The 27789-nt window shown below is 42.8% G+C and overlaps 2 protein-coding genes across 2 annotated transcripts in view; both read left to right on the top strand.

Annotated features, from left to right (window-relative positions):
- The window catches only part of ZMYM2 (zinc finger MYM-type containing 2), a 581711-nt gene that overhangs the window by 478804 nt on the left and 75118 nt on the right, over nt 1-27789 (top strand). The window lies entirely within an intron of this gene.
- Nucleotides 817-21965, top strand: LOC115092039 (zinc finger MYM-type protein 2-like). Its single transcript, XM_029602505.1, has 4 exons — nt 817-1368; nt 1693-1815; nt 15630-15724; nt 21846-21965. Exons 1-4 carry the CDS (start codon nt 1302-1304, stop codon nt 21933-21935), a joined length of 375 nt encoding a protein of 124 aa, XP_029458365.1. The 5' UTR covers nt 817-1301; the 3' UTR covers nt 21936-21965.

Genomic DNA, 27789 nt, shown 5'->3' on the forward strand with positions numbered 1-27789 from the left:
AACTTACAGAGACAGGCTCTCTCCACAGCAGGACCCCCTCTTTGGAACTCCATCCCAATGGAGCTAAGACAGGAACCCGCCTCCCAACATTCAGGAAAAGACTCAAAACGTGGCTATTCAAACAAGCCTTCCCAGACTCAGATTAAACTCATTACTCTCCTACAACCAACTTCCAAGCAACCAACTTACTTCTTACAACCAATTTTCAACCAACTCCCAAGCACTACCAATATCCAGAAAACCATTACTTCTGATCTCTACCCTCATGTTATAAACTGCAACTCTGCGAATTGAACAATTCATTGTAAATCACATAATTCCTTGTATTGTACCTTGTCATATTTCAGGTTAATATACTATGTTAAAGTTACTATCATCTCTTCTTGCTCCTAGTTGTATGCCTCCCTGTTTTATTGTAACTGTAACTATTTTATGTTTAGCACATATTATTATCTTGTTCACTGTTCCGTTTATCACCCCACTGTTTATTGTAAACCGGCATGATGTGATACTCTCACGAATGCCGGCATAGAAAAAAATAAAATAAATAAATATGTTGAAGTAAAATGCAGAAGTGAAACTTCTGGTTAATCTGAAATGTTTTGCTTAAGCATGACTTTGTAGAAATGAATAGTATGTATTGGATTTTGAGGAACACCCACTGAGAGTTTGCTTTCAGAGTGGGTTTCTCCATGTAATATTACATTTTAAAAAATTGTTACATTGCAGTTCTCCAGATTTGTCTATTTTTGTGGAGCAAGTTAAAGGGAATAAGATTAAAATCTCCACAGTGGGTATATTCAAATGTTTGTGAATGCTGGTTTCCAGCATTCACAAACATTTGCATTCAAGGCTCTTAAATTAAGCATTCAAGGCTCTTAAATTAAGATGAACATCCTGTTTCCATTTCATTGCCCAGCTAGTAGTGTTATTTTTTAAAGGCACACAGCATAAAAAATGTATCAAAACGTCTACTTTGTAGGATGAGATATTTTAAATTAAAGGTTGTTTATCTCAATCTGAATTTTCCTGGTCAGTAAATTAAAAAGATAAAATTAAATACAGTTTGAATAGATATTACGTACAATCCAAGTAAGAATAGTTGCAACAGTGCATATAATTTCTTGTATTCAAACAGAATGTAAAACTAATGTGTAATAAATCAGATATTCCTGTTTAATTAGGTACCAGTTCCAGTGTTTCTGCCTACCAGTCTGGATAGTAATGAGAAGATTGTTGAAGCAATAGAAGAACTAAAGACTTCAGTGCCCTCAGATACCCTTGATGCTGAGCCATTGCCTATGGCAGAGATGAAAGCTGAAGAGGAAGAAAAAACAGAGGAAAAAGCTGAAAGCACAGATGCTTATTGTATGCTATATTGAAGTAATTTTAATAAAGGAGGGGTAGAACTGAGGAGAGAAGGCAACTGACAAACTCAGATGTATGCCTAGCCTTTGATCTATGCTATTTGTGTCTGAATATTACTAGTATACATTTTCTTCCACTTTAAAATTGGCTTATTACTCAGCAAACAATGTAGTTTCATTTAAATTAGCATTTGTGTACAGTATTGTCAAGCCTAAAATTCAAAATTGTAGCCCGATCTTAAATTGCAGACTCATGTTTTTGTCCCAAATTTAAGATACATGCAGTATCTTTATTAACAAATGTGTTTGTTTGTTTGAACTATAGTTGCAGCTGAGAAAAGTGAGACCTGCCCCTTGGAATTAAGTGTAACGGAGAATCATGCAGTTATGGCCATGCTTGATGTTCCATATGAGCCGGTTTTAGATATTGAAATAGATTTTCCAAGAGGTATACAAATATTCTAGTTAAACTAAATTTAGTTTAACAAATCTGCACTGTGGGGACCTGTGTGTATGTATAAGACTTAAGAGATTTTAATATTGATCTTAAAGTATGACATATTTACAAAATGTAAATCATATGTTTTCCATCATTTTAACATAAACTCAAAACTTTATCCTCTCCTATAAAATATTGTCTTAGCTTTCAAGATCTATCGGCAAATAGTCATGCAAGCTTACCATTGTATTCCTGTTGTTCCTACGTGTCCTCTCAAAATACTGCAGGGATTTTTCTTAGTGTGTAACGTAGTAGTTCTAAAACTATGCACTAAGACCTTCTTGTCTGTAGATGAACCTTAAGTATTTGAACATACCCTCTCTCCGTGGAAAAGGAGTGTCTACATGTGTAGAAACTTTTACCCAAAGTAAAAAGGACAGAATGCTCTCATGCTCAGTGTCTTGTCTTAATGCAAGTACCACTTCCTTTCTAGTAAAGAGGGCAGTAAGTTGTGCTCTTTACTGCCTAAGAATACCAGTGCGGAAAAAGAGGTAACTTTCACACATTGCACCAAAGTTTAATAGCACAGTAAGACAGGAAGTTCTCTGAGGCATATGGCATAAAAATGAAATCTGCACAAGAGTTGACACTGTCCATTGAGTCTCTCCAGTGCAGAGAGTAAACCGGTGCTGTCAACAAGCAAAGGCCCTGGTGCCATGTTGGTGCAATAATCTGTTTGGAATCAATGTTTATTCCCACAATCTCGTGCAATCTCTGAAATAACTAGCATTACTTTGAAGTCTCTGTTAAAAGGATGAGATTTCACCACTGTTAAAAAAGGAGGAAGATAAAATGGTCTTGACAGCTCCCAGGCCTTGTCAGCTATGGTTTCCCTGACTCCAACACCTAGCTATTTACCCACCAATAGGGTGCGGACAGCTGTTACTATTCCTTATTGTACAGTGGGAATCTACTACATCCTATTCTTCAGACTCTGGCTGTGAAGGCTTGGATGTTGAAAGTTAACTATGGTGTCCTCACTTTTGTACAGTTTTTATATTTTTCTGTCTGCAAAATACAAATTGAAATGCATTAAAATATGAGTTTGTTTCAATGATTTATACAACATAATCAACACTTTTGATTTTGAGAGGAGAATTATAGAAATATTCCAAAAGTAATTGTCATAGCAAATCCAAACTAGTTCTGGTTAAAGAAAACTTGCCTTAAGCTGATCCTTAATTTAAGTAGAGCCCACATGTGTCCAGTTATAGTAGCTGAACTAATTCCAATATTCCTGGATGAAGAATATAGCTGTTTCTGTTATATGAAGTGAATTTGAAGCAAAGGTCGAAATACCCTGAAAATACCATGAAAGTTTTTAAGGTGTCCCTATTTTCCTACTGTTGCCACATTTATGAAATGTTTCACATTTGAAATTCCTAATAAGGTACTCCTATACCTTAAGATCTAAATATAGTCTTTGTTCACCTCATGAAACCACCAAGGAGTTGCTGAAAAAATTCCAGGATAACATTGTATATGAAACTAAAATTGGAAGGCTTTAAGAAAATTTGTTTCAAAATCCCTTGGGACAGTTTTGTTTGGTTTGGCACCACCAAGACACTGCATGATTAACAATAGGCTAAGGAAACTACTGTGACAGGTCATGATGAAGACTAAAATTACATTAGTATACACTGTTAAAAATGTTTTCTTGAAAATTGGTATTGTAAAACAAACATTGCCATTTAAAAGAACTGAAGTCTCTGGCTGAAACTGGGGAAAATGTTGACTGTTGAACAATTTCAAGATTATTCCACAAACATGGTCTGAATAGTATTTATTTATTTATTTATTTATGTGAAGTTTGTTTATTTATTTATTTGAGTCAGACCTCAGACTAGAACCATGCCCTCTAACCTTCCGAAAAAAACTCAAGATATGGCTCTTCCTCCAAGCCTTCTCATAACTTACATATCCAGCAATTTCTTCACCAGACCAGACACTGATTCTTAACTAAACACCCCACCAAGTTTAGGCATTATCTTATGCCTCTCTTCTTTATATTATTGCATTATCTAATTTATTCAGTTATGCTTCCTATTTCTCCGGCTATCCTAGCCCTCCATGTTAAAACCTCCTTGTTATATGTAACTTTCGCCTCTTGTTAAATGGTTGATTATGTTTTACCCCTTGTTATATGTAAACCGATCTGATATGAATTTCTTTCATGAAGGTCGGTATATAAAAATGTTAAATAAATAAATATACCGCCATTCGTTTAGTAACATCATGACGGTTCACATACAAAGTTTCAGCAGCAGTGCTAGAACAGATAGAAAATAGCAGCAGTGCTTTACAATTAACGTTCAACTAAAGAAGGACCATTAGAAAATTATAACAATGCTTAACTAGAGCAACTGAAAGAAAGGTATATGGCAATGTAAAAACAGGCGTAATAGTAATAAAGTAATTACAATAGGTTGATGCATGAATTATATACAAATAGTACAAATAGTACAATAATTATAAAGGGTAATAGGGTGAAAAAGTAGTAGGGTGAGGGTAGTAGGGTATAGGGTAAAAGGGTTGTAGGGTAGTGGGGTAGCAGGGGGGAACTTAGGTAGCATAGAGGGATAATACATATTTACGAAACTTAGACTCGGGGAAAAGCATAGGGGGAATTGCTGGAGAAAGAGAATGGTACTTTATGTGAATGCTTTTAAGAATAACCATGTTTTGAGTTTCTGCTCAAAACATGGTTATTCAAAACATGGTTAGTAAGGTGGCAAGAATTGCTGATTAAAAGTAGTGGAGACAGGGAGGCTTATGAAGATCAAAGGAAAAATTAATGGTGCAAACTGAAAGCAGATGTAGAGAAAACCTATTCCAATGTGCCATAGATCTGGGATTGGGGAAAAGTAAGCTTTTCAGCAGGAAAATGATCCTAAGCAAAAGCAACAATGAAGTGGCTCAGCAAGAAGGGGGGAATGTTCTCAAGTGGCCCAGTCAAAGCTCAGACCTGAATGTAATAGAAAATTTATGGCAAGACTTGAAGACTGTAGTTCACAGATGATCCCCAGGCAACTTGAAAGAGCTTAAGCTCTTAAACAAGAAAAATAGGCAAAAACTGCACCATCCCACTATGCAAAGTTAGTAGACACTTATTCTAATTGACTCATGACTCTGCTGTTGCAAAAGAGGCTTCTACCAAGAATTGAGTCAAGGGGCATGAAGACAAGTAATCAAGACTTTTTTTTCTTAAATTACTTTTGGAATATTTCTGTAATTGTTTTTTTCAGCCCTCCAGTATTAGTCTCCAGCAGATGGTGGATATGCATCTCCCTATTGGGGATTGCTTATAAAAAAAAAATTTTAGGAGAAAGGAGGAGGAAATTAATGCTCCCTGCTCTCTTGTGGTGATACCTTATGGTCCCTCCCTCAGTCGAGTTTTCCCGAGGTGATATCTAAGGATCCCTCCCTCAGTAGAATGCCTCGGTCCGTTATCTGGTTTTCCGGCGTGGATTTAGCTGTACAGAGACAAACAGCTGAGAGGCTAGCAGGTACAGGAAACCGAGCGTGGTGCTGAAGGCCTTTGCCTGCTCCCCCCGAAACTGGACACCAACTCAGTATTCGGCTGGGAAGGGCTGAACTCGGGTAAAAAGTAAATATATAAAAGGGGAGTTAATTTTAGGAATTCCATTCCCCTTCTGGTCTCCGAGCTTGGTGTACTAATCCGACGTCCATGTCTATCTCTAGGGGAGCTGGGGAGTCGTGGCAGCTTGGCAGGTTAAACAGCTTTTTTGGCTAGACCCCATTGTCAGGATTTGCTTAATCGCAGAATTGGTAGGCTGTGGCAGTATTCGCTCACTGCCACGAAACAGTGTCTGACGTCTGTTCGTGCAGGTGGGCGCCTACCAGGACTGCATATTAGGTGCCTACAATTTGGGCATCCATAGTGTACACTTGTCAGGGAGAGCTTATTTTTTGGAGCACTCTGTCCAGGCTCACTTGTGCAGGTGCACAGCTAGGTGCCCAATTATCAGCCGCTTTTGGGAGTGTGCTTTTAGGTGTTTATCCATTCTGCCAGTAGCAAAAAATCCTAAACTCCTTACCCTTTGCACTGCTTGCCATATTCGGCATCACAGCCTGGTGACCCCTTTGACTTGTTATGCTGCTTGGAGGCTCAGGGATAGTTGTCTCTGACTGATTTTGCTGAGCCTCACCCTTCCCTGTGTGATGCAGAAATGGGACCGGAGGGGGAACTGCCAGAGGCTTTGCCTGGTTTTGGGGGCTCCCCTAACTGGTTCGTCAGCAGGGGAAGACAACTCAGTGGGCGCAGGACAGACGCCCCCTGGTTTGGTATGGATCCTTCTGCCTTTTCTTGGGTGGAATTTTTTTTTAAGTGCTGCAATCCTTTCTTCAGGTGCAGTTGGTGGCCCCAGCCAAACCTAAAGGTTCAGGATCTCAGGTTGCCGGGGGCAAGCAACGGAGTATGTCTAGACCTGTTTTGATAGAGAATGCTGATGATGAAGACTATCCTTCCTCCCTGGAAAAGGATGAGTAAATTCCTCTGGGATTGGAGCCATCTAGAAAAATGTTGCATTTTTCATAGAGACAAGTTACCGGCTCTGATCTCCCAGACCCTGGAGATGCTGGGGGTGCCGGGTACGGATTCCATATCTGAGCCAAAGCAAAATACCATTTTAATTTATTTGCCTAAAGCATCACTTTCCTTTCCCATTATGGATGCTAGTCAAGAAATGAATGATCTTGAATGGGGGTGCCTTGGAAGCTAAATTTAAAGGGGGATGAGCCTTGGAAGCGCTATACCCCCTGAATCCGGCATCAAGAGAGCAGTTGCAATTCCCTAAAGTGGATGCACTGGTATGTGCTGTCACCAAGCAGGCTGCTATCCCTGTAGAAGGGGGCGGCATTGAAGGATGCGCAGGATAGGAGAATTGAGACTATCCTTAAGCAGGCCTTTGAGGCGATGGCAATGAATTTGCAGATAGCCTCTTGCTGCTCTCTGATGGCACGCACTTGCCTGCTTCTCTCTCAGGAAGTTGATGAATCTGGTTTGAATTCTAGGGCAATGATGGAACCTGCAGCCGACTTTTTGGCAGATGCGGGCTGCGACCCGGTCCGCACTTCAACCAGAGGGGTGACTTTGGTGATAGCGGCCAGGCGTCAACTATAACAGAGGAATTGGTCGGCTGATAGAATTTCAAGCCTTTTAAAGGATTGCTCTTGTTTGGGAGTGAGTTGGAAAAGGCCAATAAGTGGGGTGAGTCCCAGGTTCCTCAGCTAACAAGATAAAAATCAGGTGCTGTGCTTGTTTGGCACGAGAGGTTATGCTAGAGGTTTGAAACGCCTTCGACCCTATAGAGGAGCGGCTTCTCAGAGGGCTCAACCTTTGAGTATGTCTCAGTCCTTTCATCACAAGCAGCCCAGAAGGGGACGCAGGCTTGAGCAGCGATACCTCCTGAAACTGAATGGAAGTAAGCCAACCCACCCCTGGGAACAGGAGATAGGGGGTCACCTCTTTTTTTTATCGGAGGTGGGTCGAGATCACGTCAGACCGGGAACAGGAGATAGGGGGTCACCTCTCTTTTGTTTATCAAAGGTGATGAGAAGGCGAAGCTCTGGAGTTTCTCAGCGTTCTTTGGGATGTTTTCATGGAGTTTCCCTGCAACTCTCTGCAGAAGAGACATGCAGTGGAGTGTATGTTGTCAAGGCTCCTCACCCTGTGGGCTGTGATCATAGTGCCCATATCACAAGTAAATATGGGCCGATATTCCATTTTATTTCGTTGTACCCAAGAAGGATTCCTTTCACCCAGTCCTGGATCTCAAGGGAGTCAACCGTCATTTGCAAGTGGCTCGTTGCTGTGTGGAAACCTTACACTTAGTGATAATGGCAGTACAGTCGGAGTTTCTTATGTCTGGATTTATCAGAGGCATACCTGCATATTCCCATCTGGCTGGAGTATCAATGGTTTCTGCGTTTCGTTGTTTGGTGGCGACATTATCAGTTTTGAGAGCTACCCTTTGGCTTGGCCACCACCCCCAGAACCTTCTCCAAGGTGTCATGGTGGTGGTATCAGTGGTGTTGAAAGAGAATGGCATTCTGGTCCATCTGTACTTAGACAATTGGCTAATTTGGGCCAAGAGTATGAAAGAGAGCCTTCAGGTCTTGCGCAAGGTGATCACCTCCCAACCTAGTTCCTATAGCAAGGAGAACTTGGCCAAGAGCGATCTGTAGCCATCCCAGACATGGGGAGTATCTTGGTGTTCATTTCGACACAAAGCAAGAAAGAGTGTTCCTATCAGAGAACCGCATTCAGAAACGGATGATGCAGGTGCAACTATTGACAGAAACAATACATCTGATGGTATGGTCTTACAGGTACTCGGGTTGATGGCAGCCACCTAGAGATAGTTCAGTGGACAAGGGCATACATGCATCCTCTTCACGCACACTGCACGTTGGAGTCCACAGTGTCAGGACTACTCAATATAGCTTCACTTACCAGTGGAAATCAGCATCTAACTGCAGTGGTGGATCATCTAAGGAACGGCGTTCCCTTCGAACACTGGACTGGCTAGTACTTACGACGGATGCAAGCCTCCATGATTGGGGGGCTTACTGTCAAGTTGACCGCCCAGGGGCGCTGGAGCACAGAAGAGTCTCTCTGAAGCATCAGTCGACTTGAAGCCCGTGCTGTTCAGTTGGCATGCTTGGATTCGTCAAGCGGTCCAAATAATGTCAGACACAACAACAGTGGCTTAAATCAATCGCCAGGTTGGAACCAAAAACTAGCAGGTGTCAGAGGAAATTAACCAACTCATGGAATGGGCGGAAGCCTCACACATTGCCTCACACATTGCAGGAAAAGACAATGTAAGAGCAGACTTTCTCAGCAGACAGAGTCTGGATCTAGGAGAATGGGAATTGTCAAACAAATGCGAACTTGCTGGTGACATCACACAATTCAAAGGGTCCTCGCTTCTTCAGTCGCAGGAGATATCTGAAGTCTTTGGGCATTGATGCCCTTGTGCAGGAGTAGCCAGAAGACAAGCTTCTATGTACCTTCTCCCATGGCCCATGTTGGGCAGAGTGATTCAGAGAATAAAGAGATACACGGGGATGGTGCCTCTGGTAGCACCAGATTGGCTCAAGAGGCCGTGGTATGCAGATCTGCGGAGGCTCCTGGGGGGACTTTTCTCTCTGATTTTGGTCCACAGGGATCTGCTGCAGCAGGGGCCTGTTCTTCACAAAGATCTGACTCGATTTTGTCTTATGGTATGGCCCTTGAGAGGGCTCAGTTGCTGAAGCGTGGATACTTCACTGCGGTGATTTGCCCCTTGCTTCGAGCATGAAAGTTCTCCACTTCCTTAGCCTATTTTCAGGTTTGGCGAGTGTTTGGGGTTTGGTGTGAGGAAATAGGAGTTCATCCTCGTTCAGTTAAGATCCCTCTCATTTTGTATTTTTTTGCAGGATGAATTGATTAAGGGCTTGGCCCTTAATTCCTTGTAGGTGCAGGTGGCACCTCTTACCTGTTGCCAAGATCAGGTGAATGGTAAATCCTTGTCTGCCCATCTGGATGTGGGCCAGGTCTTAAGAGGGGTGAAGCATCTTTGTTCTCCCTTGCGGTTGCCGGTGCCCTTGTGGGAGTCTTAATTTAGTTCTGAGTTTTCAGCAGGTCACATCTGTCAACCACTTGAGTTTACATACCTTCAAGACGGTGTTTCTGGTGGGAATTTGTTCTGCACGTAGAGTTTCCAAACTATAGGCCTTGTCGGGAACTGTTTCTACAACTGACCTCGGGGGCGAACAACTGCAAACTGTTCTGTCTTTATTGCCGAAGATGGTCTTGGATTTTCACTTGAATCAATCAATTTCCCTGCCTGCACTGAACAGGGGGAGAGATGTTGATGAATATCATCTATTATGCCCCTTGGATGCCAAGCAGCATATCATGAGTTATTTGGAGGTTTCTAATCTTCTCAGGAAGATAGACCAGCTGATAACTCCATGGTGGGAGTAAACAGGGTGAGCTGGATTCAGGAGGTTATCATGGCAACATATGTGGATGCTGAGCAGCCGTTGACTAATCAGGTTAGAGCTCATTACACTAGGGCTCCGGCATTGTCATGGATGGAGAGATGGTCTCCCATCAAGATTTGTCGAGCTGTGATGTCCTCCTTATACACCTTTTCCAGGCATTTCCACCTGGATGTGCAGGCCCAGGAGGACGCAGCCTTTGCATGTGCAGTGTTGATTGGACCATGGGCAGCCTCTGGCCCTGTTCAGGAGTAGCTTTGGTACATCCCACTGATATGGATTAACCTGTCTGAATGCTAAGAGGAAAAATTACTAATTACCTGATAATCTCCTTTTCTGTAATGAAAGCGAGTTAATCCACCTTCCTGCCCTTGGCTGCCGGATGGTGGTGCTGTTATCCTCCTGTGTAGCTGCATTCCCAGGGATTACTGCTAAGTGTCAGATTCAGTCCCTAGATTCAGTATCACTCACCACGTGGTGAGTGATACTGCTCCCACCCCCAACCCAGCCGGTCTAGCCCAGCACTGTTTTTAGGCGTTTAAATTACAGATGCTTCCCTGGGCGTCCCTCTTTCTGCCGCGACCCTTTCTCAGTCTCTCTCCTCCTCCACTGCAGGGGCTCGTGCGGTCGGCACAGCTCAGTCGGGGCAAGAGCCCGCTCACCCCTCCTTTCTGTGAGCCAGCAGTGAACATGAACCGGGAAATTAAGAGAAAAAAGGGAGAAGAGGGCTCAGAAACCTGCAAAATAAAGAAAAGCAGCAGGACCACGTGGTGAGTGATACTGCTCCCACCCCCAACCCAGCCGGTCTAGCCCAGCACTGTTTTCAGGCCCTTAAATTACAGACGCTCCCCGGGGCGTCGCGCGCCCGAAGAAGCGCAACCTAAGGGGCCTGCCCCTTAGTGCGCCCCTTTGTGAGCCTTTGTGAGGATTCAGACGAAAGGCCCTCCTTTCGCTACCTACCCCACCACAGCAGTTCTACACGCAACACTGACCGAGACACATACCCTGCAGTCCTAACTGGCTGTTTTGCAAAATTTGTCCTTCTCCAGCATTCTTAGCTCTCCGCCGACAGCCTCCCTCCATAGCTAAGCGCATTCTGCTCTTCCCTGCCTCCCATCCTGCCCAAACTCCCTCCCTCCACCATGCCCTTTCCCACCATTCCAATCATTCCTTATCACAGAAGACCAGCAGCAACTATTACATGTCAAACAATCACCAAACATCAACAACAACAAAAAAATCATCCCCATCATGCTTTCACCACTTAACCAAGTACTAGGTCTTACCCTTTTCTCCCTAACTCTTTTAAATGCCCAATCACTCACAAAAAAAACCCATCTTCTATATGACCACCTTTTGGACGAATCGCCAGACCTATGTGCAGTTACAGAAACCTGGCTCAAACCAGAAGATACGGTTCTGCTGAATCAATTACCTATCCACATATACGACATATTCTCCATTCCCAGAAAGAAGAAAAGAGGAGGTGGTCTGCTCCTTGCTGCAAAAAAAAATCTGGGGCTAACACTTCAATGAACTACCTCGTCCAGCTCCCTTGAATTTGCAGTATTCAAATCGGCTCAACTTCAAATAGGTCTCACTTATGCCCCACCTGGATGCCTAGATTCTGACCCATCTCCCCTGATAGAAATTATAGCTAAACACATCAACTCTGACGCCCCGGCCATCTTGTTAGGCGACTTCAATCTCCATGTGGACGCCACTCCGCTTCCCTCTAACTGTGAATCCTTCCTTAATTCTCTTTCCTGCATGGGCTTCAAACAACTTATAAAGGAGCCCACTCACAAAGCAGGGCACACCTTGGATTTAATTTTTATCAATCAAAGCCTAGCCCAAGCATCCCACATTGTCTGTCAGCCAATTCCCTGGTCTGACCACAAACTTATCTCCACGTCACTCTCAACCAACTCTCTACGCCCTACTCTTCACAGAAAGCCACAATTCAACTCAGAAAATTATGCAAGCAGGAAACCTTAATCTGTCACCTCTCTCCAGAGCTTAACCTTTTGGACCTCACAGACGTAGACACTGCCTTATCCTCATGGTCTAAAATAACAAGTAAAGTGGCAGACTTGACCTTCCCCCTAAAAACTAAGGTTATCCCCTCTAACAAGGACATGAAAAAACCTTGGTTCTCTCCAGAATTAAAATCCATTAAACGCGAACTTAGAAAAAGGGAACAGAGCTGGCGCAGGAATCCTTCCTCCTCAAACCTAGCATCTTTCAAATCGTTCATGCACCATTACAGGATCAAAATGCTTCAGACAAAAAAAGATTTCTACTCCTAGAAAATCCACAATTTCATCTTTGATCCAAAAGCCCTTTTCTCACTGGTTTCTTCTCTTACTAAACCTCCAGTTCCGGCTATCCCAGATGACAAAGCAGCTCTCAAATCCATTGAACTTGCCAACTACTTCAAAGACAAAATAACTAACTTACTGGCCGCCCGAACAACACTAACATCCCCGGGCCAATCATGTCCTCTTCTCACGGCACACCCTCTCATCTCATATGACTATCAACCTTTCAAAGCCTCATTGCCTCATACAGCATTCCTGGAGGAATTTGAATCAACTTCCTCACTAGAAATAGAATCACTACTGAGGAAACTAAAACCAGCCTCCTACCCTTTCGATGCGATTCCTGCCAATCTTCTCATCTCAAGCGCCACAGAAGTTTCTAAGCCCATCTCGCTTATCATCAATGCCTCCTTAGCACAAGGTCATGTCCCACCCTCTTAAACTGGCTATCTTAAAACCCCTTCTAAAAAAAACTAACCTCTCCACCGACAACCCAGCAAACTTTCGTCCTATTGCAAACCTTCCTATCATCGCCAAGATCCTAGAAAGAATTGTCAACGAACAACTCTCCGAGTTTCTGGACAATAACAATATCCTCTCCCCAGCCCAACTAGGATTTCGTAAAGCTAGAAATACAGAATCTCTCCTTATTTCTCTGTCAGATATCATCCTCATGAACCTGGAAAAGAAACGGCCCTGTCTTCTCATCCTCCTAGATTTATCGCTGCATTCGACACAGTGAACCATCAGTGTCTCATGGACAGGCTAGCGGAGATCGGAATCAAAAATACCGCACTAAACTGGTTCAAGTCCTTCCTTCAAAATAGGCAATACAAAGTCAAGATTAACAGCAAAGAATCCCCCCCTTTCATCTCTTCCCTAGGAGTTCCTCAAGGTTCATCTTTATCCCCGACACTATTCAATATCTATCTTCTCCCCCTTTGCAATCTACTCTCCGATCTGAAACTTACATATTACCTTTATGCAGACGATGTCCAAATCCTGATACCGATCACCGACTCGCTGCAAAAAACCCTTCTCCATTGGAATGCTTGTCTCATCCACATCAGCAACCTCCTCTCAAAGCTTAATTTGCTACTCAACACCGACAAAACAGAATACATCCTAATCACACAAGATGGCAGCGTACCACTAAATAACGTTCAACAGTCAGTGTCCCCTACTTTCTCACCCAAGGTAAGAAACCTCGGGGTAATCATAGACAGCCAAATGACCTTCACAGGCTTCATTAACAACACAGTAAAGGAATGTTATTTTAAACTCCAAGTTCTAAAATGCCTAAGACCCCTCCTCCATTTCCATGATTTTAGGTCAGTCTTACAAGCCATCATATTCTTCAAAATTGACTATTGTAATTCACTCCTGCCTGATATTCAAACCTCTCCAGCTACTACAGAACGCTACGGCCAGGATCCTCACAAAATCCAACAAGAGGACCATATAACTCCAATTTTAAAGAATCTACATTGGCTACCAATTAAGTTTAGAATCCTTCATAAACTTTTAACAGTCACTCACAAAGCCATACACAACATTACTCCTCTGGATCTTACAATACCTTTGCAACTCCACACCTCGGTCCGTCCAATTAGACTGGCCCAGAGAGGCACTCTTCAAGCACCCTCCATCAAGACCTCCGTCAGTAAGAGACCTATATCCGCCTCGGGCCCCAAGCAATGGAACCTGCTCCCTCCTGAACTGAGGCTGGAACGATGTTCAATCACCTTTAAGAAGAGACTTAAGACTTTGTTATTCGAACAAGCCTTCCCATAACTACTCACTTCAGCCTTGGTTCTTATCCGCATCACGAGTACACTATCCAACTTGAGGCCTTCATAGTCCTCCCCTATTTAATTTCCCTGCTTTTCGCCCAAGTTATACAGACCCAATTCTCTATACTTGCTTCACCCATTTTATGTTTATCCAGGTTACTTCTACCCTGTTCATTGTTTTAATCCAGGTTACTTCTACCCTGTTCATTGTAAAACAAGACTTCGTCTCTGTTATTTTTTGCTGGTTGTAATGTAAACCGAAGTGATGATTAATCTTGTTAATTGAACCTCGGTATATATAAAATTATAAATAAACAAATTAATTAATTAATCAATGATATTACACTCCTTGTCTGAGCTCAGTTTTTTCCTGTTAACTGAGTGCTTGAATAGTTGTCTGTTAATAGTTATGTTCATGTATTGTGTAGTCCACAGTTGGCTTTTGCAAAGAATACTGGCGGGCTATTGTCAATGCAGGGGGTTATATACCATGACGTTGGCTTTGCTTCGTCTCCATCTGCTGGTAGAGGTGCAAAACCCACTGGTGTGGATTAAACTGTCTTCATTAAAGAAAAGGAAATTATCAAGTAAGTAGTGACTTCTCCTTTGGACAGACAGTTATTCTAAGCTTATTTGACTCCAACTCTAACTTCCATTCTTGGTCAGTATAGCTGGGTTACAGTTATCTTTTACTGATATGCAAAAATAAATGAATCATATGCAGCCCCCCATTCTTGGGAGTCTGTCTGACTGGTATTATCCTGCATGTCAGCAGAGAAAGCTTAAGTTTTCTTGCCCGTAACAGGTGTTCTCCATAGTCAGAACAATAACTCAACCACACAATCTCTCCAACCTCCCTCAAAGATTTGAGGCTTAGCTTGCTTATTAAGACTGAGGAGGCTTGTGAAATGGGTAGCTGCGCAGGAAGGTCTGTACATGCTCAGAAAGACCTAGATTTTTAAATTGAGTTGTTTATGCTTCATATGCCAGAGGTATTTTTTATTCTCTGTAGAATTAGATATCAAATTCTATATCTTAATTTTTGATCATCTTAAAAAGTTGTTTATAATTAATCTGCAAAGGCATGCAGTGACGTCTTGTAGATATTTCATTGAATATTTTTGATAACCATTGCTGGTAGTTGGGCAGATTTTTTTTATATAGTTTTCACTAGATTTGACAGTTAGTAAAACAAATGAATACTTTAGGATATTAATAGTCTTCAGAGGGATATGTGATAGCCTGCCTGCAAATAGTTTTACCATTTGATACACAAGATTTTATGTCTGGAGAATTAAATTGAAAAATATGAGCATGCTTCTTTTTTATTGCAATGGAAGGAATTTTCTAAATGGATTGTGTGTTCTTTGTTTCAATCTTCATGGTGCAAGGTTCTAGTAATTGTATTTGTACCAGCAAAAGTACACAAATGGTAGAGTTTTATTTAAAGTTATTGATGCTGTAAAAAATTATATGGTAATGTTTTAAGTAAGTCTTCTACTAATTTTTTGTTTTGGGCCTGTGGGGGGGAGTCAATGTTTTTTTTTTTACAGCAGTATAGCTTTATATATTTTGTTACAGCTATGACCTATTTTTCATTGCTTTGTTTATTAAGAAAATACATTAACATTTATTTTAGCTGCTGAAGAACTCGATACAGAAAATGAGTTTTTGCTGCCACTTGTCTTTGGAGAAGAATATGAGGAGCAACCTAGACCACGATCCAAGAAAAAGGTACTCTACTGCATAAATAATGATTATAAAATTAAAATTACAAAGATCCTTCAAGTGATAGGAAACTATATAGTTAATAGTATCTTTTTCTAATGTGTTTATGGCAGACCTGGAGGAACTGAGGCAGACAGAGAGGTACATTGATGAGACTTTCAGGGATATAGTCCCAAATCCAGACTCGCAGCCCCAGTGCTGCCTTGGATCAGAAAGGTCTTCCGGTTGGAGAACATCACCATGGTGTAGCAGAAAATGATCCTGTAGCAAGGGCCTGCTGTCCAAGTGATGAGTTGTCTTCTTGCGCTGAGGACAAGTCTCCCAGGGCTACTTCCCAGGAGGGAAGGGTTAGGTCAGCCATCATAGTTAGTGATTCAATTATAAAAATGTAGATAGATGAGTGGCTGGTGAACATGAGGACCACCTGGTAACTTGCCTGCCTGGTGCGAAGTTGGCAGACCTCACACGTCACCTAGATAGGATTATAGACAGTGCTGGGGAGGAGCCGGCTGTCATGGTAAATGTGGCACCATCAATGTAGGAAAATGTGGGGGAGAGATTCTGGAAGTCAAATTTAGGTTTGTAGGTAGAAAGCTGAAATCCAGAACCTCCAGGTGGCATTCTCTGAAACGATCCTTGTTCCACATCCAGGTCCCCAGAGACTGGCAGAGCTCCAGAGTCTCAATGCATGGCTGAGACAATAGTGCAAGGAAGAGGGATACAGTTTTATAAGGACTCAACGCACAATTAAGCTCTGGAATTTGTTGGCAGAGGATGTGGTTAGTGCAGTTAGTGTAGCTGGGTTTAAAAAAGGTTTGGATAAGTTCTTGGAGGAGAAGTCCATTAACTGCTATTAATCAAGCTGACTTAGGGAATAGCCACTGCTATTACTGACATCAGTAGCAGGGGATCTACTTAGTGTTTGGGTACTTGCCCAGGTACTTGTGGCTTGGACTGGCCACTGTTGGAAACAGGATGCTGGGCTAGATGGTCCCTTTGTGTGACCCAGTATGACAATTTTTTATGTTCTTATTGAATTCCTTTTTATAAAAACATTTTTGGTCCTTAAACCATACACTTTAAAAATAAACTTGAAGAACGGAGTAACCAAAGAAAAGAAAATCCAAAATCACAAGTAAACTTATGACATTGAAGCTAGTAGCAAATGTGAAGAACTAGCACTCTACTTCCACAAAAAAATAGCGAACATCCTCCTCAGATTCCCCCTTACCCCACATCCCATCCCCCCCTTGCCCAAGCCTTACCACTGCCATCCTTGATTCCCTTGACCTCACCTCCTCCAAGGAAATTGAATCAATTCTTAAAAAGATTAAACCTGCATCCCACCCCACAGATACCATCCCCACTAAAGCATTCCTAACACTATCGCCAAACCTCTAGCCGATATCATTAATTACTCCCTCTCCTCTGGCATAGTCCCAGACACACTCAAGCATGCAGTGGTCAAAACCCCTGCTCAAAAAACCATCGTTGGACCCCAACGCCCCATCCAATTTACATCCTATCTCAAACCTCCCATTTATTTCTAAAATCATGGAAAAGGTAGTCAACTCCCAACTCATGGACTACCTTGAAAACAACAATATCCTTCACAATTTGGTTTTCTCTAGCACTTCAACACTGAAACCCTCTTACTCACCCTTTCTGACCACCTCATCAGAGGCATGGACCCAGGTCACTGCTACATTCTTGCCCTCCTCGACATTTCCTATGTGTTCAACACAATAAGGCATCTCAGGTTCAGCATCTCAGGTTCGACACAATAAGGCATCTCAGGTTCAGCCCTCCTGTGGTTTAAATCTACCTGTCTAATAGACAATTCTCAGTCAAAATAGGCAACGCTGAATCCACTCATTACTTCCTCTCCCAAGGAGTTCTACAAGGTTCCTCCCTCTCATCCACCCTATTCAATATTTACCTCACACTTCTCTGCCAGCTTCTATCGGACCTTTGCCTCAAATTTTACCTATATGCCGTTGACGTCCAAATCATCATACCAATTCATGACTCTTATCTCCGAATCTCTAAAACTCTGGGAGAAATGCCTTGCTTCCATTAATACCCTACTCACAAATCTCCACCTTGCCCACAAATCTCCACCTTGCCTTAAACACCACCAAAACTGTGAACTGCTCTTCATATCCCAACAACAAATCCTCAAACCCTCCCTTGCAAACGACCCGGCATATAGTTACATCTCTGCTCAGCCCTTTGTATGAGACCTCGGTGTCCTTATTGACCAGCAATTGAACCTAAAAAAATACATCATCAATCCTCAAGGAAGGTTTCTTTAAGCTCAGTGTACTGAAAAAACTAAAACCCTTACTCCATACTCATGATTTCCGTACCGTCATTCAGCCACCATCTCATCTAAAATGGACTACTGCAACTCCCTTCTCCTAGGTCTCCTCTATTCCACCATAAAACCGCTTCAAATGCTCTAGAATGCAGTTGCGAGGACTATCACAAACCCGTAAATCTGACCATATCACCCCCATCCTTAAGATCTTCGTTGGCTCCGGATCCCCTCACGCATCCTCTATAAAACACTTACTATTATTCATAAATCCATCTACAGACACAACTCCAACTGGCTTGATGAACTGTTCCGCCTCATACTCTCTAACCACCCCACCAGAGCAACCAATAAAGGAACCCCTCCATGTGCCATCCCTCAAGAAGGCACACTTCACCTCCACGAGGGTTCGAGCCCTCTCCATTGCTGGTCCTACCCACTGGAACTCACTACCCACAAACCTCCGACTTGAGCCTTGTACCATCAAATTCAAAAATAAATTAGACTTGGCTCTTCAAACAGGCTTACCCAGATTAGATCCCCTGCGCCTTTAACCCTTTGCTGCATCAGTACTTGACCTGAACCTATGTATAAAGTTGTTACATTGTTCACTTGTTATCTTATACAGTTTGTTGCTCTTGTTTGCCAGTTTTCAGCTACTTCTCTCCCTTGTGCTCTGTAGTCCCATCCTCGGTACCTGTTTGTATTTTCCCCTTCAGTTCTGATGTAAACCTGTATGATGTAACAACTAATACCGGTATAGAAAAGCTTTAGAGCAAAGCTGGTGTCAGGGGCCTCTTGGCCTGAGGGCTGAGATAAAGGGAGACTGATGTCCTTCGGCTGGCAGAAATTTGTTGCTTGGACTCCCTTATTTGCTTCTGTGTTACCTCTTGTCCACTTTTTCTATGAGCACTCGTCACCCTCCCCACCCCCCCCCCCCTCACCCCCCGGTCACCCCTGTTGCACAAGCTTGATAAGGCTGCTGGACGGAGAGCCCTAGGTGTTGTATTATCCTGAAGCCTGTTTCAGGGTCTTGGTAATACAGGAAGAGCCAGTACAATTCTGTCTTAAGTCATGGACTTTGAGAGGGTGCATCTGAATAAGAGAGGTTATTCAGAAGGACTGGTTTCAACTCAGAACTAGGAAGATATCTATATGCGTGACTTATGGAAGGTATTCAAAGTGCAGTGTGAGGATCCAGTATTGGCAGCGAGGAAAGTTTCACTGGTGTCTTTTGGTCTTTTTACAGCAGGGCTTGGAGAAAGGGTTTGCTTTGAACTTCCTGAAAGTGTAGGTAGCAGCAATTGCCTGATACAGGGATCTAGTTATGGGTAGACCTTTTGGTTTCACATCCAGATTCTTGATTCCTTAAGAGGATCAAACATATTTGGCCTCTCAGGAGGAAGTTAAGTTTTTTGGGGGTTTTTAAAACCTTTTATTTATTGAAAAGGTTTTTGCATATGTAACAACCAGTGTAAAAAAAAAAAAGGCAAGAAAGAACATGAACAGTAAAAGAGAAGTAAAAATAACCCAACCCCCTTGTGTATAGCATATAGAAATACAGTGATCTGGGAATGCTGGAAAAGTTGCTTTCCTCATATACAGAATATTTGACAGAAAAACAGTGGTAATGAGTAATGGCAACAAGCGAAGGGAAATGAGACTCTAGACATTGGGATCGCCTCAAGAGACCTTTAAGGCGGTCCAATAGTTCCAGTAGGGTGTCCAAATTGCATCATATAGGGACATAGTATGTTTGAGCAAATGGGTCAGCATCTCCACTAGCGCTGTCTCATGTACCTGTGTTTTTCAACACCCAAGTGTAGGTGCGGACTTCCATATGAGTGTACAGTAGTGTATCTTCTAGTATATTAGGTGGTCCACTAAGTTTCTTTGAGAATAGGTGAGATGTCACACCAGTGGCCCAGTAGACAAAGTTCAGGGCACATTTCAATTGGTTTGCTAAGAATAGTTAAGCAAATGGATGCAACCTGTCGCCAAAAGGAAGTAATGAAAGGGACAGGTCCACCAGACATATAAAGGACCCTGTTACTCCACAACCCAGCCAGTATAAGCCTGAGGAGGTTGGATGGAACGTAGCATAAAAAAGGGGGTAGCGATGGGCCCTATGGAGAAGCTTGACTATTATCTCAACCCGTCGTGCACATAATGAGATTTTATGAGCTTTCTTCCATATTTTGTCCCAATGGCGAGTATCCCAAGTCAGCTGTAAATCCCTATTCCAAAGCTGTATCAGGGCCAAACATGGGTCCTGTTGGATTCGGTGGGACTGCAGAGCTTTGTAGAAAAGCGAAACCCCTCGCCGAAGAACACTTTCTTGGATGAGAATTTGCATCACTGAATCCGGAGCCTGAGGTTACCAGCCCTTTCTCTGGAAACTCTCGAGCTCCTCCAGGAGTTTGCGATGAAAAGTCTCTGAGGTGTCGTTAATCTCAAATTCGTCAAAGGGTCACCACTGGGTGCCACCATCCTCCCAAAGCTGACCGAGAAATTTAAGACCCATCTTTCGCCAACCCACCGTATAACATATAGTAGGGAGGAGAGAATTACCACAAAGTGGTATAAGAGCAGAAGGGACCCTGTGGCAACCATTTTAATCTTTTATTTACTGCTTTCCATATTTTAATTAAATGTGAGAGAGATGTGGACTTGCCCCCTGGACCGGTGAGCACTGTGAATGGGGTCTAACTGCAAAAGCATTCTGGAAAGATCAATGCCACCCGCTAGTCGAGCCTCCAATGGGAACCATGGAATGGTATGGAAGTTTGTTTTTTTATGCACTTGAACTTGGTTTTTGATCAATTTAAATGGTCTATCTTTTGAACTGTTTAGAAAAGCATTTCTTAAGGCTTCAATCTTGAAAGTGGTATTTTTAGTAGCCATTTGCTTAACCAGGCAGTTTACAGAATTACATGCTTTTTGTATAGGGCAGTTTCAGTTTGTAGGATTCCTTCCTTTCTTCCTAAGGTGGTCTCGTAGTTTATCTTGATCAGTTGCTAGTTCTTTCTTCTTTTTGGAGGATTCCTGTCAAGAAGGTTATGAGCAATTGCATTGGTTAGATGTCCAGAGAGGAGTGTTTGGATATCTCAAGTTCACTAAATATTTTAGGAAATCAGATCATCTAGTTAGCTGAACCAGAAAAGGAGAAGCAGTATCCATAGCAAGTTGGAATTAAGGAGGAGACTGGTTCAACTTACATAGCTAAGGGTCTGCAATACCCAAAGGGCTTAGGGGTCAGGCTGCTTCATGGGCATAGATTTGCTTAGTGTCTCCAGAGATATTTGCAGAGTGACTGCATGGTGGTCCTCATATTCTTTTGTAAAGCACTATTGGTTAAATGTCCAAGCCAGGAAAGAAGTAGCATTTAGCTCGGGCATCCAGAGTGCTGGTTTGGCAGTGTCCCACCCAGAGGCTTAACTGCTTGGTTACTGCCCATTTGTGTGGACTAGTCTGGCTAGATGAAGAGGAAGGTAAAATTGGTTTTTACCTGTTGCTTGTCCATGCAGAAAGGAAATTAAGACAAATGCAGTTACATAAGTCGGTGGTGTCATCTGCATCATCTGCACTGATACAGAATGTGCTGTCTCATATCTCAGACTAAGAAAAGGTCTGAGCATGTGTGGATGTTCCTGCATGGCTGCCTTAGCATAAGCCTCCTCAGTCTCCTTTTCTGCTGTGTGAAAATGTCAGGTGAAAACCCTCTTAGGTTATGTTGAAACTGTAATCATGAAATATCAGACTTAGACCTTAAAAAGCTTAAGGTTAAATATCAACTCTTGTCTCCCTTAGACAAAGAGAAAGCATCCTTGGACAGACCAGTACCTAAAAAAGAGAAGTCTACCAAGCACCAAAAATGAAAATTGTACAATTCATGCATGAAACTTAAGATTTTGAGAAGGAATTATCATTTGGTGGCATTTCATCAAAAAAGACACTATGTCAAATCCTTTGATACAGAAATCTTTGGTGCAGTACTTCTTCTGGCATCAGTTTTATAGCACCGAAATCTGCAGCTTTGTCCACGCCATCCACTTTTACTGCACTGTCGTTTCCAGTGTCAAAGGTTAGTTTTTATTCTCAGCATTGTTAAGAGTTTTCATCAAAAATCATAATCTAAAACAGGGGTGGCCAACTCCAGTCTTCAAGAGCCACAAACAGGCCAGGTTTTCAGAATATCCACAGTGAATATGTATGAGATAGATTTGCATGCACTGCCTGTATTGTTTGCCAAACTCAGGTTTTTCAAGTGATATGCTGGAAATCATTTGAGAGTTCATGAGCAAAATTGGGACCCAAATTAGACAGCCTAGAAACTAAAATGGAATCAGTGGTGGTCCACATCATGAATTTGGTCACTAGTGTAACTGAACACTCGGCCCTACTGGACAGCCTGTAGGTAGACATGGAGGAGATAGAAATGGAGGACACTGAAACCAGGCGGCAACTTGACAAACTTGAAAACTTTACCAAATTACTTGCTGAGAAACTAGACAAAATGGAGAACCACAGCCTTTGCAACAATGTCTAGATCGTTTTCCTTCTGGAGAGCACCAAGAGCTCTTTCCAAAATGGATTCCACAGATATTACAAGCTGCAAGTAGCAAATCCGGTTCTCAAAGTCAATCGAGCACACAGAACTCTTGCGCAGAGGCCTGCAGGGAATGCCTAACCATGTGCTGTCCTGGTGAGGCTTCACAATTATTCAGACAAAGCTAAAGTCTTGGATGCTGCCCAGAACATCTCAGATTTACGATTCAATGATCGGCTTATATATTTCTTCCACGATTTCTCTGCTGGCTTACAGAAAAAAAGACATGGATTTGTGGAGGTGAAACAGCTTCAGTCCAGTGGCGCACAGTATGCCTTAATGTACTCAGCTGAGGTTACAGGTCAGCTTCAGAGGCACTAGAAAATTTTGTCTGCTGAGGAGGCTGAGAAATATACTAAGAACCTTACAACTGCCACTATGGAGGATACAGGTCCCTAAGCAAGTGTCCCAGACTCTGAACACAGGACAAGGCATGGTTTGGAGGGGGAGCAGGAGACAGTTTAATTTTCGCTGATTGTATTTTCATGTGTGGGGGTGCTGTTTGGGGTGTTCTTGGGCGATGCGGGAAAAAAGGTGAGGGAGGGTGGGTGAAATGGAGTTCATGTAGGGCAGTGGACTGGCTTGGACTACATGAGCCTCAATGGGATAGCCCCAGCAATGGTGGCAGCCATATTACTATACAAAGCGGCCGCAGCACTGTTTGGCAAGGACTGTGAATGTGGTTGTGAGGCGACTGCAGTTTGCATAAGGAGCAAGACGAAAGTCCCTACTGCGTTTAATTCTGAGGAGAAAATCTCTGTCCAGAGTAAACTGGTGCAAGTAGGGGCGCAATGTCAGATCTCATGTTGATTCTGGCCTGCCTAAGCACTTCTGAGAATGGTGGAGGGGCAGGCACAAGGAGATTCTTTAGACTTTTTTTTTTAATGTATGGACTGTTTGTGTGTTCTGGATTGAGGGGGTATACAGGAGGTGAGAAAAGGAGGGGTGGGGAGGGGGAAAGGGTATGGAAATAGGTGTTAGATTAATTGGGGGTGGGGTTTGAGGGAGATGGGCAAGAGTGGGGAGAGCACCTATGGGGATAGACCTTCATCCCTGGACTTTCCTCTACTGGAAGGTCTCATCCGCCGACTGTGCACACCTAGGGGTTTGGGCCCTGGAAATGTTAGGGAGAGAGGTGAAGTGAGGGAAGCTCCCTCATTTCTTAATGGTGCATTTGGGGGGGGGGGAGGGAGCTAGCCTCTCGAACTACATTGTGATTTTTACCGCAGACAAAAGGATCCTTTTGAATAGAGGCAGGTCCCCTGAAGTAGAGAGCGGACAAGAGGAACTCTTGAAACACTGATTAGTGTCATATTTATTGGTCCAGTTCACTTGAAAGATAAGTTTTCAAAATGTTTTTACGTGCAGTTATAAAATGATAGATACATTTTGAGACTGATGAATACATTATTTCCCCACCACGCGAGAGGCTGTTGAGATGTAAAATTTGATGGTCTCTTGAGTATATACAACATTGTATATTTCACAAGTGATCCTAGTGTCAGGTTGTTTCATTGCTATTCTTGGAAGTTAATTTATTACATTACTTCCTAGAATGTAATTCTGTTAAGTCTTAATTAAAATCAAAGAAGCATTTAAAATTGAGTTTTCTGCTTGACCAGAATGATTGTCATAAGCTGAAAGTGAGGAAGATCGTCAAAGTTGTAGGTGGTACCTTTTTTTTTGACTAAGTTGTTACATTTCTGATTAGCTTTTGAGAACCATTTGAGACCTTCATCAGATCAAAAGTAAATGAACAAATTAATACAATAAATGATGTCCAAATGTACAGATAAATCAGATTCCATCACAATAGTGGTGTAAAATAAAAGGGTCAAAGAATGGAGGAAGAGTAGAAGTGGCTGATGTCAATCTGCCTTCCACGCATTTTCTTCCCCACCACTGTTTACATTACACTACCATTGTTAAGCATCCTGAGACATCATCCCCTTAGTCATTAGAGCCACAGATATGACTGATATAAAGTGTTTGTGGAATGTAGACACAGGAAAGACAAAATAGTAATACCATATTTATTATAACCCTGGAATATAACAAAGCACAAAATTAGAACCTACGGTTACTTAGCTCTATACAGAAAAGTTTCTGTGCCTAACCATCTAATGCAGTGGTTCTCAACCTTTTTTCTGTCAGGACACACCTGACAGATGGTTCTCACATGCATGACACACTGACCCATGATCGTTACGGGACTAGATGTAAAAGTACAGTTTGCATCCACGGGAACCCCCCCCCCCCCCGACCCACAATAATGGATGTAAAGCAGAATTATGACATTCCTCATACAACTCACCCTACAAAAAAGATATTCTGGTTCTGGTGTCATCTCAGTAACAGCAACTCAAACTCCTTCTACTTCCAAGCTCAAAAGCCCTACTTATGAAAAGACAGCAGTTTACCACCAATGCATGTCCTCTTGAGAAAACACAACAAATAAGGCTGATACAAACGCTTACATGCTAGTAAAATATCTCATCTCGGTAACAGACACAGAACCGACCTAACATACTCCCAGGATCTGTAGTAATGCACATAAACTAATCCGCACACAGTTACACCTGTATTATGGAATACACTCAAACAGGAGCAGCCCTATCTATGAAAAGGCGAAACTACAAATATTAAATCAGACCCTAAAAACCAATACACCTTATTAGGAAAACAGAACTAGCAAGCAGCTATAGATCCCCATACAGAAACAATTGTAAAACTATACTAAGCAGAATAAATGTTTCAAAACAGCTATGAACAGAATAACATCCAACAATTAAAAACCTCATAAAAATTAATAAAAAATCTCCAAACACCAATAAAATATTTCAAAAAAGCAGATACATCACATAATATTAAATAATTAAAATGGCAGTCAATCAAGAAAAATAAACTTAAAAAGCCACCTTTACTTACCCCCTCCAGCAGCTCTCCTACTCCTGACCTCTTCCATGCAGGCCGTAGCACACACAAGAAGCAGCAGTAGTGGCTAAGCTCTATATTCATGGTCCTCTTCCTTAGGGCCCATGTCTCTCACACACACACCATACCAGTCTTGCCCCCATGACCAGTTTCTGTGTCTCACACACCATCATCTCCCAAACAGACTTTGACACACACCAGTCACCTTCCTGAACAGTTTCTCTCATGCCATACACACACACAGGCTTCCCGCTCCCATGTTCTACTTACATACACGGGCTTCTCACTCATAATCACTTTCTCGGTCTCACACACAGACACACACACACCAGTCTCTCTCTCCCATGCGTGTTCTCTCCACGTGCACAGGCTTCTCATTCCCATAATCACTTTCTTTCTCTCTTTCACACACACACAAACACACACCAGTCACCTGATCTCTCTCATGCATACACACACACACACACAGGCTTTTCACCTATGTTCTCTTTCGGATATACAGGCTTCTCCCTCCCATGCTGTGTCTCACACTCACCCAGGTTTCTCACTCCCATGCTCACTCTTCACATGCACAGGCTTCTCATTCCCTGAATCACATTTCTCTCACATTCACACACACCAGTCTTTCTCTCACACACACCGTCACCTTACCAACCAGTCTCTCTCATGCATGCACACACACACACACAGGCTTCCCACTCCCATGCGCGCTCTCACATAATCAGGTTTCTCACTCCCATGTTTCTTTCACACACACCCCCACAACACCAGGATTCTTACTCCCATGCTTTCTCACATACCAAGATTTCTCACTTCCATGCTTTTTCTTTCACACACACACACCAGTCACCTCCCTGACTAATGTCTCTCACTCTCACATACACATCAGTCATCTCCCTGAGCAGTCACTTTCACTGTCTCTCACATATACACACACACATCAGCTCTCTGACCAGTTTCTCTGAATCACACACATGCTCTAAATCAAATACATTATCCCAGGATGCTAGTCCTCACATATGGGTGACATCAATGATGGAGCCCTACTGCGGAAAACTTTGTCAAAGTTTCTAGAAACTTTTGTCTGGCACTCCGAGGCCACTGAGCATGTCCAGCATGTCATGATATTCTCAGCCACAGGGGTCGCCCTTCAGTCTTTGTTTTTCCGCGCTGCTGTGGGCATCGCGGAGCAGGAGCCTGTGTGACTTTCTCACAGATTGTCTGAATAAAAATCAGATTTAAAAAAGCATTTATTCTCTCCCATATCGGGGTCTCTCGCGTTACCACTGGCTGGTGAGTAAATTTAGTCTTTTTTTTACTCTGTGGAGTAAAATATTTTTCTCTCACGTTTTTTCTCATTTTCATCGACGGCTGTCGGCAAAAAAAATATGGCCACGGGATTTAAAAAATGTCCCAACTGTAATCTGACAATGTCCATTACAGATCCACACCTCGAGTGTGTCCTTTGTTTAGGTCAAACACACGACGTAACAACCTGTCCCAAGTGGGCCAAAATGACCACGAAGGGAAGAAAGGCCCACCAAGAAAAGATGGAGCATTTATTCCATCTACAGCTTCTGCCTTCCCCTTCCACATCGTCTCAATCGTCTCCGGCCGGAGTCTCCAAACGTATAATACTGAAAAAGCGTAGTCCGGAAGGCTCGGGGGATCATTCATCGCAGACACCATCGATAGCATCGACAAAGTCAGTGACGGAACACCATCTGAAGCATCGCCATCGGCACAGACATCCATCGATACCTGAGGCGCTTTTCTCTCCAGAGGAATCGACTGCAAAATGGCCTAGACTCCAGGAAACACCGGTGCCTTCGACGCCGAGGCCTTCACCTCCTATTGAAACACCGATCATCGAACCTCCACAGGGCCCTGTGGAAGTATCAGGCACCTCCACTGCCACCACGTGTAGCTGCTCTGCCCACACCAGCTATCATGGAGGAATTGACGGATTTCATCCGTCAAGCGGTGTTCCAAGCATTGAAGGATCAGCAACCGCTGACGTAGATACCAGTGCCCGCACCGATGCCAGTACTACAACTGAAGTCTACGCCGATGTCACCTGGGGCCCCAGGACAACCGGAGTTCGCACTGTTCATCCTCTAATGAAAAATTTGATTAAATAGTTGTGCTCTTCCATCGACTCCATCCAAGCCACAAGAAGAAGTCCTTGGACGGATACCATTAGATGATCCA

Source organism: Rhinatrema bivittatum, chromosome 5, assembly GCF_901001135.1.
Source record: "Rhinatrema bivittatum chromosome 5, aRhiBiv1.1, whole genome shotgun sequence".
NCBI classification, from domain to species: Eukaryota; Metazoa; Chordata; class Amphibia; order Gymnophiona; family Rhinatrematidae; genus Rhinatrema; species Rhinatrema bivittatum.